Here is a 17,142-nt window from a genome sequence, read left to right on the forward strand (position 1 = left end):
AATCCCCAGGCACAAATCCCTGCTTGGGATCTGTGTCTAGACATCCAGACCTGAGTGCAGTTTGCACTGAACATTCAGTGCCTTATCACTTGTGAGAAATCAGGTTTGATGGGGAATATGGGGGTTAGGGGGTTGTCATTCCTACCCCCTACCTTTGGCAGACTTTCTGTAGAATGAGGGTCTTTTAGATAATGGCTGCACTGGGAGCCAGAAAGGTTGTAACAGCGTTTGTTATGTGGCTCTGGTCATTCAGGAGTACTGACTGGGAGGTTTCTCCATCTCATTGCAGGCTGTGTTTTGTGAAGCTCAAGCTCCTAATGATAGCCATTGAGTACAAATCTGCCAACCGGGAGAGCCGGTAAGTTTGCTGGGACTCAGGGGCCAGCTGACATTTGTGATGGTGAGATGCATCCTGGGAACGCGTGGTTCTGTTCTTTCGTATACAATTATTTACTGGCTGAGAATCCTGTTGTAAGACTTCTTCAAGTGTAGGACACATTTCAAGAAATCCTTAACCAGACACTGCTGCTCCTACCCTACATGTGTCTGGCATCCTGAGCTCCATGGAATGCTGAGAGAGCATTTCTCCGGGTGACAAGAAACTACAATTTCTAACCAGTTGTGCCAATTTGTGCTTTCCACTAGCTCAAGAGAAAAGTGGGAATAGACTTTGTCCTAAAAAAAAACACTGTGAACAAAAAAGCAGGTGAACCCTGTTCTCCTCCACAGCAGGCATAGGGCAGAGCTGTGATGGGAGATACCAGTCCTCTTGATAGGCAAATTACAAGCCGCCTATTGTGTACCATATGTGCTCCTCTCGGTGCAAAGGAAATCCAGGTGGCAGAATATCAGCCCCATGTAAATTATGTAGGAGAGCAAGGTGCAGAAGCAAGGGCTCTTTTTATTTTATTTTATTTTTATTTTGTTCTTGTTAATGCACAAATCAGATTGATGAAGGACTGGGTCTGATTGAAATAGATGACATCTCAGTCAATATATGAGTTCACTCAGAAATAAGAAGGAAGACATTGTATATTTTTTAATTTATATAATTTTTATTTATAAAATGGAACTTTGTTGATGGAGTTATGTATGTATGTATGTATTAGATAGAGCTGGGGATTTTTTTGCTCCCCAGCTCTCATCAAGGGTTTTTGAAAAAAAAAGATAATTCATTGTTAGATGGGCATTTGTCCTCTGATATAAAACCTATGATTTGTTTCTAATTATGGTAAAGAAGTTTCCTAGGCAGGGCCAGGTATTGGCAGACCTGGTTGAGCACACAAACAAGGACCCAGGTTCGAGCCCTCGGTGTCCACCTGCAGGGGAAAGCTTCACAAATGGTGAAACAGTGCTGCAGGTCTCTCCTCTCTCTCTTTCTCTCTCTCTCTCTCTCTCTCTCTCTCTCTCTCTCCATCTTCCCCTTCCTCTCAACTTCTGTGTATTTCTACTCAATAAATAAATAAATAAATAAATAAATAAAATAATTTTTTAAAATCTTCCTGGAAGTGCTTAAATATAGGATTGTCACTGCCTTCCAACATAGACCTAAATAGTTGAGCAGAGTGTAGTGCAAGACTAGAAGGTCCTGCCCATGGTGAAAGGAGTTTTAATTATTTGGATAAATGGCCCAATAAAGTTAGATTTCCAAACATACAGTATGTGTCTCTTTTATCATCCAAACAAACAAATAAAAATGCTGGATTGGAAGCAAGTCAATCCAATGTTCTCTGTTATTCTAACCACCAGATCAGATTGTTCACAAAGTCAATCTGATCAGTTGTTAGACTATTTTGAACATCCAAATCAACCAAAAGGAATTTAAAAAAAATGGTAGATTTGGTGGCCGCATGTAGAATATGGCTATAACTGTGAACACATATGTATATAGATATTTTTTTCTTTTTTGTTTTGGCAAAGTGAAGAATATTATTTGCAAAAAACTTATAGCCCTCGCTGCTACTTGCTGTTCAACAGATAAGGTGGATGTTTCTGCTTATCCATGTTGTCGCAAATACTCAGCTATACTGTGGAGGGGAAATGTGTTTTCTAAGTTTTTGCAAATTGATATTCTTTGTGTTGCCAAGTCAGTAAACCTTTGTGTAACTCAAGGCTTTTTTTTTTTTTTATCACTTCTGTGAATTTCTCAAAAAAAAAAAAAAAGGGTGATGTGATGAAGTGGCAGATATTTAATCCTGACTAAACAGTGTTGTCTAATTGTTTTTAAATAATTTGATGACAGGACCATGCCCTGAACCTTGACCACCTGTCTCACACTTGCCACATTCTGGTCACAAGGAGGGAGAAAAAGACCATTAATAGTTCAATCTGAATCTGTCGTCACCATCATAAGAATAATAATTTAGAAATCTCCCTGAAAACAGTCTTATCTTTTTTGCGTCCTCCAATTAATTTACACATCTGAGATGTTTTCAAGAAAGTCTTATATACCAATAGAGGTGGCTTTTAGATATGTATTTCTTTTTTAATTAAGAAAAAGGCAACAGAACTTGTTTGGATTTGCTTTGGCTTTGTGTGTGCAGCTACCAGCTTTAATCCTCAAATGTGGCTTGGTCTCAGTGTGGAAGCACATTGGTTCTTGTGGAAAAAGGTGTGTTTGAGGGAATGTGGATCATGCCTCTGAGATAATATAGAGTTACAAACACAATATTCATGTATCAAAGAGTTGAATTTTCAACCCTTCCTAGATAATAATTTGATTTTTTTCTTAATTTTAAAAATTTAATCTTTTCTACATTTTTCTGAATGACCAGGTGTTAAAATTTAAAGACTCCTGCTTCTACTTTTCATCCTTTCACCTCCAATCTGTTGAACTTCCTCCTTTGTTGTTTCCCCCATGATACTGTTTCCATGCTTTGCTGGAAAACCTTGTTTTCACATGCATCCTTCAAATGGTTTGAAACAAAGGTTTTATTCCTTCTTTCCTTCTGGTGTCAGTCAATTTATTATCAAATTGTTTGATTTTAAATTCTTTTCTTGTCGTTTTGCAGAAGCCGAAAGCGGTATGCACTCTTCGTAACTTTCCTCCCAACCTCCACCCTCTACCTTCACTTCTAACCACAGGACTAACCATTTGCCAAGAACTCAGGAAGACAGAGATTATATATACACATACATATCTGTGTATGTGTATATATAATATCATCCCCCTGTTTGATATATATATATATATATATATATATATATGTATATTTGTATATGAACCCCTCTCCAACTAGAGTACATAAAATTTTGAAAGTAGCATATTGCTTTTCTTGTTTGATTTATTGATTCTTTTGGATGACGCACTAACTTCTTTGCAGGAAACCTAAAAAAAATACAATCCTGTTTTCAGTCATGGCACCAATGATGGGAACCAGTGATATTTAAGATGAAAAGGAGGACATGTCTCTCCAACCCTTGATGTCTGTTTCTGTTCTGTCCTGCTGTGTCTTAGTGTCCAACAGACTTTGTGGTACCATTTGTCTACATTCCTCATCCACATTCCTGCACCACCCCCATAATCTCTTCCTCCTCCCTGTGTTCACTTCCCAGTTTGTAAAGCAGAATTTTTAGCCTTTTATCCACAAAACAGAGACCAAGCCCTAACACTTAATTCTTTTATTCCTTCTATCTATTTTGATGAGAACATTTTTCATATTTTATTTCTTGGGTAGTACTCAATAAAGACCCCTATGGAAACTGTCATATTTGACTTACGAATGGGTTCTGGTCATGGATAAGAACTCATGGTTTACCTATTTTTCCTAGTGTGTTTGGGCATTTTCTTTACAAGTGTCTCAACATTCACCGTGTGACTTCACCCTGTTTGCTGCTGTTTTATGTTGCATGAAGCATGACAAGGTTCCTGGGGGAGGGGGAGTAATATTTTTAGTGTAGGTTTTCAATAATGGGTTATGTAAGACAATATAGTGGGGAAAAAAACTGTTGAGATGTTTACTTGATCATATCTCAAGAGTTGTTTTTCTTTGTGGCTGGAGTCACTGTCACATGTTTATGTTTATAAGTGTGTGTGTGTGTGTGTGTGTGTGTGTGTGTGTGTGTGTGTGTGTGTTTGTGTATGAAATTCTTTCCAAAGTCAGATTCTTATGTGATTTCTTGAGTATATGTGTGACAATAGAGGTGGCTTCCTGTCAGTTTGGTATTATTGATATGATCCAACTGCGAGAAGTTACTGCAACACTTTGCATCTCCAAAGGTCCACAGTGGTTGCACCTCTGCTATTGGATTTTGGCCTTTGAGTCCTTTTATTTTGTGGTGAAGGCATGTTGTGATGTAGGCATGACTTGTCCTAAGGTGTACCAGAAAATGACACGGCTTGCTCCCAGAACCAAGTATTCAGCATTACTTTTCCAAAATGAACTATTTCTCATCTTATATGGCCACCAGTGTCCTTATGTGTAAAATATGTATTTCAAGTACCATTTCTAAAATTACTGAGATGAATTCAGACTGAAAAAAAGTCTTTGCCCATACCATTGGCAGGCCTGAATGGAAGTCATTTGAGTCCAACTTGCTGGGAGCAATCTTTATTTTGCTGTTTCTGTATAAGTGAACCAGGCACACCTATATCGAAGCATGGAAAACACAACTGTGTCTTCTACATATATTTGTTAAGTAAAAGTGTGTGTCTAGTTGTGTGGGACTTAGGGCAACATATATGTTTAAAGCCCAGAAGAATGAAAAGTTCCAGAAAGACAGTAAGATTTGAGATTTGTGACTTCTGTAGGCTGCGTCCTAACACAGCCCATAAACTGCAGGGCAGTTTTGCTTGCTGAGAGTTGAAATAATTGGCTCAAAGACCCACTTGATAGCAATCGTATAAGATCTTGTGTGGTCAAAGAGGCCACTTTCCAGTGATATAATTCATATGGGTATATAATTGAACTGAAGCCTTAGATGGCTCTTATTTTCTTGGTTTAGTTAATGAAGTCCCGTTAGCTTGCTAGACACAGATATAATTGACATCTTATCAAGTATAAACTGTATTTTTATGTAAGTAGTATTTTTGTTATTACTTGTGGAATGGTACATTACACCTACCAAAATTTGAGGTGGGGGGGAGAAAAATACATACCTGTAAGATTGACCTATAATACATAAAATTTCTTTGAGTAGAATTATCAATCATTGTTTGTCTGCAAAATCAGCAGACAAAGCTTGTTATGCTTAAAGAAAGGACCACTAGCACCCCTTGAGATTTTTATGCATACATTTTTAGGAAAAAGTAATAAATTACATGGTCTATCAAGTCCTATATTTCCAACCTGGCCAAAGTTTAGCAAAATACACACAACAAAGGGACCCAGTGGTGGTGCACCTGGTAAAGTGCACATGTTACAATGCTCAAGGACCTGGTTCAAGTCCTCAGTCCCCTCCTGAAAGGGGGAAGCTTCAAGAGTGGTCAAGTAGTGCTGCAGGGGTCTCTCTGTCTCTCTCACTTTCTATATCCCCATTCTTTCTTTCTCAATTTGTTTCTATCCAATAATTAAACAAACAAACAGATAAAATATTTTAAAAGAAGATATACAGAAGAATGCTATGTAACTTGAAACCTTGACCTCCTCTGCTGGAGGAATCTTACAGTAAATATTACTGCCTGAACTAAGCTTTGTAACCACTTCACTGTGCCTTATTATTAAGGAAAGAATATTTCACTTCTAAGTAAACTATGTTTTCAGGATTGAAATAAATTGCTTCAATTCCTAAATTACAATTTCTGGAAACCATGCAAACTAGACACCTTTACATAATGTACCTGGGATTTTTTTTTAGCTGATTTGACAACTCCCTAGAGGTGCTGTGGCACTCCCATAGTAAGGCTGACTGGTGGGAAATACAACTTGGTCTTTGAAAGAATGATTGTGACTGCCTATCTCCTTACCAGAGAAAAAAAGGAACATGTTTGGGACTGAGACCAATGACTTTGTTTTTCATTCATTCAACAGTTAATTGGGAAGTACCTGTAACATGCAGAGCTCTAAGCTTGCTGATATAAGAAACTTATCTGCAAAAAAAGGAAATCAAAGATGATTGTGCATTTACTTCCTTTGTTCACCTGTGAGTTTCCAATAGAAAATACTAAGAATGTATTTGCCCTATATAGTAGGTGAGGAACTACAAATGTAGTCTAGGAGAAAAAAGAGAGCAACTATCCTTGGGGAAAGGACCACATTAGTTCTTTGCCGCCAACTGTCACATAATGTTTTTACAGGGTCAGAGAGGAAAGAGGGTGATTAATAGATTTTCTGAAATGAGGAAAAGTCCACTACTGCCAAGAAGGTGTCTCTAATGAAATTTTGTTAATTGATCTATGGGATTTATTTGAATCTTCACATGGCACATATCTTGAAGTGTATCTCTGATAAGTTAGAGATCTAGATAAGGTTGAGACCAGAGAGTGATTTAAAAATTCAAAGAAAAATACTTTTGGCAGTCAAAAGAACAAAACAAAGCAAAAAGAAAAAAAAAAGAGAATAGTCTTTTAAGAGATCAAAGATCATTGTGAAGATTTGTGTCTTCCTACTCGGAGGCAAAAAAGAAATATTAAGAGTAGTAGGCACTTTGCAATAAGCAAATGTTTTAAGGCTCCTTTTGATTCTTTCAAATGTAATGAGATTAATACTTTGTTTTAACTCTCTATACTTCATTTCTCTTTCTTTATTTTTTTTATTGACTTCATAATGATAGACAAGACCTTAGGATAAGAGAGGTACAATTCCCACCACCAGAGTTCCATCCTCTCCATTGGAAGCTTTCCTATTCTTTATCCCTCTGCGAGCATAGACCCAGGATCATTATGGGGTGCAGAAGGCGGACGGTCTGCCTTCTGATGTTGTTTCTCTGCTGGACATGGCCACTGACCAGTTGATCCATACTTCCAGCCTATCTCTGTCTTTCCTTAATGGACACATTGGTGATGTCTTCTGCCCAGGGAAGTCAGGTTGGCATCATGGTAGCATCTGCAACTTGGTGACTGAAAAGCAGTGAGGGATATAAAGAAGAACAAATTGTTAAGTAATCAAGAACCTAAAGGCAAGAATATAGCAGATGAGGTTTGGAGGTCTCCATTTTGGAAAAAGCTAGGAAGTCTATTTTAGGTATGTTCCAAGGGGCTTTACTAATTTTTGCCTGAGCCTGACAGCTAACATGCACATGGGCCAAAGGTATTGTCTGAGGAGATGGTGTCAGAATTGGAAATAGGACTAGAAAGCTGCATCAGGGAAAACAGTAGCTCCCAAATATGGGATTAGTTTATAAATATTGTTAACTGTAAACTCCATTGATTTAATATGGGACCCATATTCAGCAAAGGAGCCTGTGTAACCTCTCCTTCCCTGTAGGTCTGAGCTTGCATTCTGTAGTCATAGCTAAGAACATTCTAGGCTGCACTTATTGTAGGTTCTGTCTTCTTTGAGTGACAGAGTATGTTGACCCAGCCTCCCCTCAGAGAATGGGACAGCCCCTACCTACCATTGTTGATCACATTGATGGCAAGGTCCTGTAGAGGCCCACACAGTTGTCCATTATGTTGTTCCTGATGGAGATGACCAGTGACAGTGGAGAGAGGGATCTTTTAGAGGTCTAGGCCCATCATAGAAGACTTCATATCTAAAGTACTAAAAAGAATATTACACTTCCTTAAGAAGTGTTTGAAACTTGGTACTCTTACATAAAATATATCATATGTCATGTTCCTCTAGAGGCTCTTTTGCTTATTTACCCAGCCTTAAGTTGTACGAATGAAACTAAGCACAATGGCCATCTTCATGTATCAAAATTTCTTTCTTTTGGGGACTGGGCTGTGGCACATCTGGTTAAGTACCCATAGTACTAATCACAAAGTCTTAGTAGAGTCCCACTCCACACAGAGTGTACACTTCACAAGCAGTTAAACAGGTTGCAGGTGTCTCTCTTTTTCTTCCCCTCTCTATACCCCTTTCCCCATTCAATTTCTCTCTGTACTATCCAATAAAATGGAAAAAATTCCCACCAGGAGCAGTGGATTCATAGTGCAGCACCAAGCCCCAGCAGTAAAACTGGAGGGGAAAAAATACTGTTTTTTTCATTATTTAAAAAAAATTTAATTCTTTGATTCATATGCAGAAGAATGTCTTAGTCTGATCTGGATAGCCACAAATGATGCATCCTCATACCTCAAATGGAGATGATTTAAATAGCATTCTTATCCAAAGAACAAGAGAGGGGCCAGGTGGTGGCGCACCTGGTTGAGCGCACAGGTTACCATGGGCAAGGACCAGAGTTCGAGCCCCCAGTCCCCACCAGCAGGGGGAAAGCATTGCAAATGGTGAAGCAGGGCTGCAGGTGTCTCTCTGTCTCTCTTCCTCTCTATCTTCCCCACCCTTCTAGATTTCTGGAAGTCTCTATCCAATAAATAAAGATAATTAAAAAAAAAAAAACAAAGAACAAGAAGAAATCTTAGAATCAGTGACGTCGATGGATATGCTTTTGGCCACAAAGCTTAAGGAACAGTGAGATACTTTATTGTACAATGAGAAGTCAATGAATATGAGCATGTTTCCAGATGTTGGACAGGGATACTACATCTTGGAATTTGGAATCAGTTCAAGGTCCTTTCACTACAATTAGGACACCTGCTGGACAGTTAGTAGCATCGGTGATAAAACTGAGTGCTGTGATGCCATGAGAGGCTATTTCTGACTTTTAATTTATTTAATTACTTTAATTCATTTAATTACCTTGCTTGCTATTAATAATATGTAATAAGGACCAACTATATGGAACTCACACAAACCTTAGTATATGATTCAATTCTCTTAGCCAACGCTGTAAGCTAATGATTATTCTCCCCATTTTACAACTGAGAAAAGTAAAGCTTCCCTTATGCTTAGCATTCACATGCTCGAGACCAGAACCTGAGCATGTACCTGCCTGTCTAACCAGCACTGGCAACAAACCTAAGACTTGGACACAAATCTGCCTTACAGCAGTGCTCCAAATCTTTCCTCTTCACAACACTGGCTTAATTAAAACAAGTTAAGACTCTGCTACTTTATCTCAAGTTACAGTTTCTAGAATAAACCTCTGTTTCTCACTTAGGGTGATTCTTATTATTTTGATAAACAATAAAAGAAATGAAAAGAAACTTTTCATTGTATTCTCACCATGAGGAAGTGGGCTTGACCACTGGGGTGCACTTAATGAGGCACATGCCATGAAAAAGAGAAGCAGGACTCTCTGCGAGTCTTTTTCATGCATATACATCACCTAGATTTTGAAATCACAATACACTTTTTTTACTTTTTTTTTGTAATCCTACTTAAGGAGATAACAAATGTAGATCTTTCTAATTTATAAGAAATTTAGATTCTAGAAGTGCATGGAAATTTTTGTATATGTCCTTGTGTGTTATTTTAGAGAACAGTTCTTTGCCCAGTAACTTCATTTCATTATGGATAGGGTATTTTGAGAAGAAACTATTCTATTTTAAATGGGCAGTCAAAATAACTCTTCTAATTCCACTGAAAATTAAATATACTTTTGACTTATTTTGCAACAAGACATGATAAAAGTAGCAATAGCCAACATGCATTAATCCTCTTTGTGTAATTTCAGTTCTATGGGGAAAGACTGTGATGGCTTACATGCTTATTTGGTAGGTGAGAGCATCAAGTTCTAGGGAGGTGAAGTGACTTATCTATTACCAGGCAGCTACTCAGTAATATTCTGAAAGCAGTAGTCAATTTCTGAGAACCAGGGCATCTAAGTGCCATGATACAAGAAAGGAGGTAAGAAAATGTGCTAGATATATACTTCTGTTTCCCCCAAAAGTCTTTGAAAAGGGAATCAATCTATATTATATCCAGTTGTGTAAGCAGCAACTGTTTTCCCTCATGATTGTGAAAAGCCAGTGGGCTATTCAAAATGTGTAGAGTTGGTAGAGGGTTGTACAATAGATGCCAATACAGGGCTTCTGCCTATTAGCAGCTGGGCTAGTATTGAGGTCGATTCCTTCCTGGACTTCTGAGGAACCTCACTGTAACCTGAGGTTCTAGAGAAGAATCTTCATGGGCTCTTTATTTAGTATTAATAATTTGTTACACAGGGTTTATTTCTTGCTGTCAACATAGTTTGGTATCAGGCTTAAGGAAGTTATCATCTGTCTAAAGCTATCTAAAGAGAGGATGGTGATTAACATATATTTTTGCTAAGATGGTTTTTACCAGTAGACAAAAAAAAATGATAATCACCAGCCTCTCCTTAGATAGTTTTAGATGGATGAGAATTTCCTTTAGCCTGATGCCAGCCTATATTACTTTAAACACTAGTTTATCAGATCAAAGAGTGTCTTTGCTGTTCCTATTAGAGTACTGAAATTCCATGTCTATTAAATCTGAAGCTTCCTATCATTCTCTGTGTAAGACATCCCTGCATTCTGCTTTTGATCTGGGGACAATTAAATGTGTCTATTTTATTTGTTAGATTAAGATATATTTATCTTAATTTCAACATCGTTTGGCCAGCTAATATGTTTATTCTACTTTGAAATAGGAAGATATTTAGGTTCTTGTTTTCCTAGAATGTGAAGTTTTTATAGGGGTAATTTGCAATTATTTTTTCATTACAATTAGCTTCAGTCAGGATGTACTAGACACACCTTGTTTAAATTCAAATACTCCTATACACTTTTGTAAACAGCAAACTGGAATCATTAAGTATTTCCGACTTCTGGCATCATTTTTTTTTTACTGTCCAAATAGATTCAGTTCTTTCTCCACAGGTTGTACATGAAGCCTACTCCCATATCTTATCACTGTCATACAGTTGTTCTGTTTGCTTCTGCACTAGTTGCAAGTGTCTTGTACCATTCCCTTCAGTAATATGTCGTGTGTATACATTTATGTTTCTGTATGCCTATAGGGGTCCCATTAGATGCCACGGCATCTAATGGAAATTTGGTCTGGCAGCAGTTTTGCTAGAACAATAATAGTCAAATTAACCATCAAGAGCAATTCTCAAAGGAATATATTATTAACAACTGTACTTCAAAACAGAAGTCCAAATGGCAGTGCCATTATACAAACCTAATCCTAAAGCCTAGACTTTTTTTTTTTCAGTTTTCACTAATGAAAATATCAACCTGGAAATTAATCATGGCTAAACATGTGGGAAGTGGACATTAGACTGTTTGGACAAAAATTTCTGGGGAAAGCATTGGACTAGTGGGGCCCCTATAATATTAACACTGTGGTGTAGTCTTCAAGATTTTATTCAGATTGTAATTTCATAAATGTGCCTTCTTTCTTTGTTTTTGTTCACTGAGCAGTATATTAATTAACCCTGGAAACCATCTTAAGATCCAAGAAGGTACTTTAGGATTTTTCATCGCAAGTGATGCCAAAGAAGTGAAAAGGTAAGAGTTCATTTTTGCCTTCCTTTCTTTCTGACCCAGTCATAAATATCTTGATCTTGTGAGGTGGGCATTCTGGCTTTTATGTGTACAGAGACCTAAACCCAAAACTTCTCAACATGTTTAGAGGTGCAAAAATCATGAACAAGATATTTTTTTCAAATGCTTCTGTAAAATCCTTTTTGCATCATCAATTTCACATCTTGGAATTAGAATAATAATAACAGAGCTGTGAGCGGAGTTATCTTTATCTTACAAGGAAGGAAACTGAGGCCCAGAAAGTTGAAGTGACTGCTCAAAGTCATTCTAATTCTTGATGACCCAGAACAGTGTAATGTAGTATGACTGGCTCTTTGTCTGGTCCTTTAACTTAATATCATCTGGAAAAATTTACTTAAGAAACTTAAAGTTCCTAATATAAGTGCCAAATGCAATCTTAAGGATTTGAATTAATTTTAGATTAATTTAAATTTAAATTAATTTATAAACTGACTAGACTTCAAATTATAACCTTATAGGTAAGTGGTTGAAGTTACCAGAACCATTTCTTAAATTTCTCTAGGCACAACCCAGGAATTCACAGGCTTTAATGTTTTATTATACTCTTATTTCCCTAAAATTATTTAATCATACTAGGAAACCATAGGGTTTTTTTTTTCATAATGCCATGGAGTCTTGCTATATTTGATTATAGTCTATGAACTAGGGAAAATTACTATCAGAAAATGAGACTCAATGACCAGACAGGTCACTCAACAATGCTCTATGAAACATCATAAATAATTTATAACTTGTAAAGGTCTATACTTATTTATTTAAGAATTTATCTTCATTTAATGATTCCCTACTCAAGTTTAAGTCTATGCTAGAAGTTCTACATTCTTTATTATTTTACTTATTATTTTCTTCTTCCTCATCCACTCTTGCAAACATATCATATATAAATTAAAAACTTTCTTATCTAGATAGTGCTCTTGCTTTGTAATATTTGTAACCTAGGATTGAATACTGCCTCTTCCATGCTTGAGAAAACTTTGCTGCTGTAATGTCTTTACTTCTCTCTTTCTCTCTCTTTTTATCTCTCTCTCTCTCTTTATCTCTATCTCAGAAAGTTGTAGCAGTTAAGCTTTGACTATGGGAAAATATATTTTAAGAAAATAAATAAGATTGTAAAAAGAGACCATTAAGTCTGATCTATTTAATGATTTGAATTTATTCAAATTTAGAAAGGGTTGCAATTATTCATCTGTATGAAAGGAAATCCTTACCCCATTCATGGATCCTTACTGTGCTTTCTGACTATCCTGAGAACTGGGTTCACATGCAAGAGGAAAATGGGGTGAACTGAATTAAAACTCCAGCTAGTTTCTCTGGGAAGAAAAGGTTATCTTCAAATTCAGACGCAAGACTTAAAAACATGAAGCATCATCTCAGCACCACTTAGAGGAGGCTGGGGAGCACAAGCAGCACTATAGATCACATGTGCCTCCCAGATAGCAAATATAACATGAACATCCCATTTGTGTAATTCTGTTTCCTATTCTTCTCACACTAATGAATGTCACAAATACCAGGCAGTCCAAAGAAACAAATTACCTCCTATACTAGGGAGTGCAAGATGTCTCATTTCAGTGCTTTATGATATTCACAAATACATGCTGACACAATCAGCTACAACACCAGCCTGTAATTTTTCGTGGTATGTGATGTGTCAGAGCAAATACTGTCATTTAGGGAATTTTAAATAGATGAAGACTGCAGAAAAACACAGAAAGGACATTGGAGACTTGAATGAAACTAAACAAGTTTTGTAAAAATGGAAAAATAGATTATGATGATTGAATATTGAGTTTGCACCCTCTGCTGCAAAAGAGCAACAAAAAAAGGTAATGGATACAAGCTTGTAGAGACTTTCAGATACAATGTTCCAGAAAAAGAGGAATGAGACTTTCTTATAGCAGTCTTTTATCTTTGGGATGGGAATTTGGAAACTTTGCTCCCTTGTTCTTTGGACTAAGTCTCTTTTTAAATTATCTTGGAGCATAGTCTTTAATACAGGAATTTTAAAGTGGTTTCTGATGTACCCAGTTTGACCTGAAGACATGGCTTTTTTGAGTCACATTTTAAAATCTGTAAATTAGTTATTTTTTAAAATGAAGAAGTCATAATCGTTTTAAAAATTATTGTTGTTAGTGATTTGACAGTGGCTGACAAAATTGTAAGATTTGAGTGGTCTTTTTCATACTCATTTATGTTGTATCTCTGCATCTACCACCAAAACCCGTTCTTCTGCCTCTAATAACCATTATAGAGTTCTCGTGAAGTCTAAGGGACATTTTGGCTACTTTTTTGTATGTTTTTTTTGACAAGCTTTTTAAAAAAAATTTTGTTATTTATATTCCACATATGAGGGAAACTACCATCCCTTTTAGATTTTTATCTATTTAGCACCATCACCTTCAATTCCATTCATTATGCTCTAAACAATGCACTTTCATATTTTTAATTAAAGAATAGTATCCCATCAAATATATAGCCCATAAATTCTTTTCAGTCATCTTGGCATTTAGTCTGTTTTCACACTTGGCTGTTGTGAATGGTGTAAATATGAACATAGGAGTGTGCTCTTTCTTTCAAATTAGTATTTTTTTGACACCAGATTTATCACTGGGGCTCAGTGCCTGCATGATTCTGTCATTCCTGCTGGTCTGTTAATAGAGACAGGGATAGGAAGAGATAGAGGAGAGGAAGAGAGATAAAGGGGAGAGATAGAAAGAGAGAGAGAGAAGGGTAGATACCTGCAGCACTGTTCCACCACTGATGAAGCTTCTCCTTGCAGGTGGGGACCAGGTCCTTCTGCATGGTAATATTCTCTCTTATCTGGAGAGATGTGCCACTCTCCAAAACCACAAATGATTGTTTTCATGTTTTTGGCAATGTGCTTAGAAGTAGTATTACTGGATTATAAAGTATTTCCATTCTAATTTGTAGACTCTCCATAATGTTTTCCGTTGGGTTTCTAGTTTGGATTTCCACCAGCAATATATCAGGTTTTTTTTTTTTTTCTCCATGTCCTTGCCAATACTTGTCATTTCTAGTTTTGTTGATGTAAGACATCTTCACAGGCATGAGATAGTATCTCACATTGTTTTAATTTTAATGTGTGGAGCATTAATGTCTGTGGGCCATCTATATGTCTTCTTTAGAGAGCTGTCTATTCAGATATTTTGCCCACCATTTTCTCAGGTTTCTTACTTTGTTGTTGAACTGTTACTTATTTATGTGTTTTCAATTAAAGGGCATTTTATTTATAAAACAGAAACACTGACAAGACCATAAGATAGGAGGGATAATTCCCGCCACTGGAACTCCGTATCACATATCCTCCCCTGATAGCTTTCCTATTCTTTATCCCTCTGGGAGTATGGACCCAGGCTCATTATGGGGTGCATAAGGTGGAAGTCTGGCTTCTGTAATTGTTTCTCCACTGAACATGGGTGCTGACAGGTCAATCTATACTTCCAGCCTATCTCTCTCTTTCCCTAGTGGGGCGGGGCTCTAGGGAGGTGGGGCTCCAGGACACATGGTGGGATCATCTTCCCTGGGAAGTCCGTTTGACATCATGGTATATCATCTGGAACCTGGTGGCTGAAAAAGAGTTAAGACAGAAAAGGGAGCAAATTGTTGACAAATTATGAACCTAAAGGCAAAAATACTGTGGATGGAGATTTAGGGTCTTCATTTAGGAAAAGATAGTAGATCTATTTTAAGTATATTCCAAGGGGCCCATGATCCAACTAGTTTTTGCCTGCACCTGACATCCAATATGCAGTTGATCTAAGCTATTGTCTGGGAGGATGGTGTCATAGTTGGAAAAATGACCAGAAAGCTGGATCAGGGAAGAGAGTAGCTCCCAAATATTGGAAAAGTATGTAAATATTGTTAACTGGAAACCCCATCTATCTGATCTGGGGCCCATATCCAGCACTGGGGCCTATGTAACCTCTGCATCCCTGAAGGTCTGAGCTGACATTCCATGGTCACAGCTAGGAACATTCCAGGCTGTGCCAATTTCAGGGCCCATATTCCTCAGGTGATAGGTAGAGTATGCTATCCAACCTCCCTCCAGAGAGTGGAACATTCCCTACCATTCTTGATTCACAATGAGGGCCAGTTCTGATAGGGGCCCACAGAGGGATCCATTATGTTGTTCCTGATGTAGATGACCAGTGACAGTGGTGAGAGGGATCAGTTAGAGGTCTAGGCACATCATGTCTATGTGGAAATCCCAGGACTCCCTGACTAGGGCCCAGGCTGACTTTTCCTCAGACAGAGAGAGAAAGACAATGCAGCATCAAATCTATGCAGCATCAAATCTCTTCCAGTACATAGGGGTCCCACATGACTCTGTCAGACTTTGTAGTCTTTAAATAGAGCTTGAGAGACACACACACACACACACACACACACACACACACACACACACAGAGAGGGGGGGGGGAGGGTAGAAGTCTTGAACCTGGTTATTAATTGCTGTTTACTGTTCCACACAAATTTAAGAAATGTTTATTCAATTTATTTGAAGAGTGCTGTTGAAATTTTTGATAGATATTGAATTGGTTCTATTAAATTGCTTTAGCGGAAGTGACCACTTCAGTGATATTTATTCTCCTGACCTTGAACATGGGACATCCTTACATTTATTTCATTGTCTCTGCTTTTTTATTTAACAGTGTCCTATGGTTCTCAGTGTACAGTTCTTTCACATCATTTACTAAATTTATTCCAAGGTATTTCATCTTTCTTTATTCAGTTATAACTGAGATTGCTTAATTTTTAAATGTTTTTAGTTATTTTATTATTAGGTAGAGACAGAGAGAAATTGAGAAGGGAAGGGGAGACAGAGAAGGAGAGAGACAGAAAGACACCTGAAGTCCTGCTCTACCACTTGTGAAACTTCCACCCTGCAGGTGGGGACCAGGGACTTGAACCTGCAACCTTGCACAGTGCAAACTGCTTGGCACTGAGATTGCTTAATTTATTCCACTTTTTTCTGAGTCTTTTTTTTTGTGTGTGTGCATAGAAATGCCACAGATTTGTGTATAATGATTTTGTATCCTATCAATTTACTCAGAGACTCTAGTAGTTTTTTGGTTGAGTCTTCAGATTTTTCTATGTATATTAGTATCATATCATCTGCAAATAGTAGTAGCTGAACTTATTTCTTTCTAACTTAGATTCATATAATATCTCTTTCTTGCATGATTGCTCTGGCAAGGCTTTCTAGTACTATTTGAATAGTAATAGTGATTATGGATATGCTTGTCTAGTTCTAGACTTTAAGGAAGATATTTTCAGGTTTTTATCACTGAGGATGTTAGTCATAGATTTTGTTATATAGGCCCATAATTTATTACTGTTGATATTATTATTATTACTAGTTGTTACTATTATTGTCATCACTAGGGTTTCACTGTTTCAGGATGACTTTTTCAGATTAAGAGAGAGACACAGAGACAGACACAAGAAAGAAAGACAATAAGCACCTAATCTTCCTCCACTGTAGTGTAGTCTGGGCTTGAACCCACGTTGCACACATGGTAGGTACATTATCTAGGTGAACTACTTTGCTGGCTCATGGCTTTTATTATGTTAATAAATGATCATTTTACTACTATTTTATTGAGGCTCTTTATCACAAATAGGTATTGAATCCTGTCAAATAACTT

At 37.2% G+C, this 17,142-nt stretch overlaps 1 protein-coding gene across 3 annotated transcripts in view; it reads left to right on the forward strand.

Annotated features, from left to right (window-relative positions):
* The window catches only part of KCNMA1 (potassium calcium-activated channel subfamily M alpha 1), a 638,320-nt gene that overhangs the window by 466,902 nt on the left and 154,276 nt on the right, over positions 1-17,142 (forward strand). For all 3 annotated transcript variants that reach the window (XM_060170921.1, XM_060170943.1, XM_060170877.1), the window contains exons 15-16: positions 290-358; positions 11,330-11,416. In XM_060170921.1, the coding sequence (XP_060026904.1) occupies positions 290-358; positions 11,330-11,416 (156 nt within the window). The remainder of the gene's footprint in view (positions 1-289; positions 359-11,329; positions 11,417-17,142) is intronic.

Source organism: Erinaceus europaeus, chromosome 1, assembly GCF_950295315.1.
Source record: "Erinaceus europaeus chromosome 1, mEriEur2.1, whole genome shotgun sequence".
NCBI classification, from domain to species: Eukaryota; Metazoa; Chordata; class Mammalia; order Eulipotyphla; family Erinaceidae; genus Erinaceus; species Erinaceus europaeus.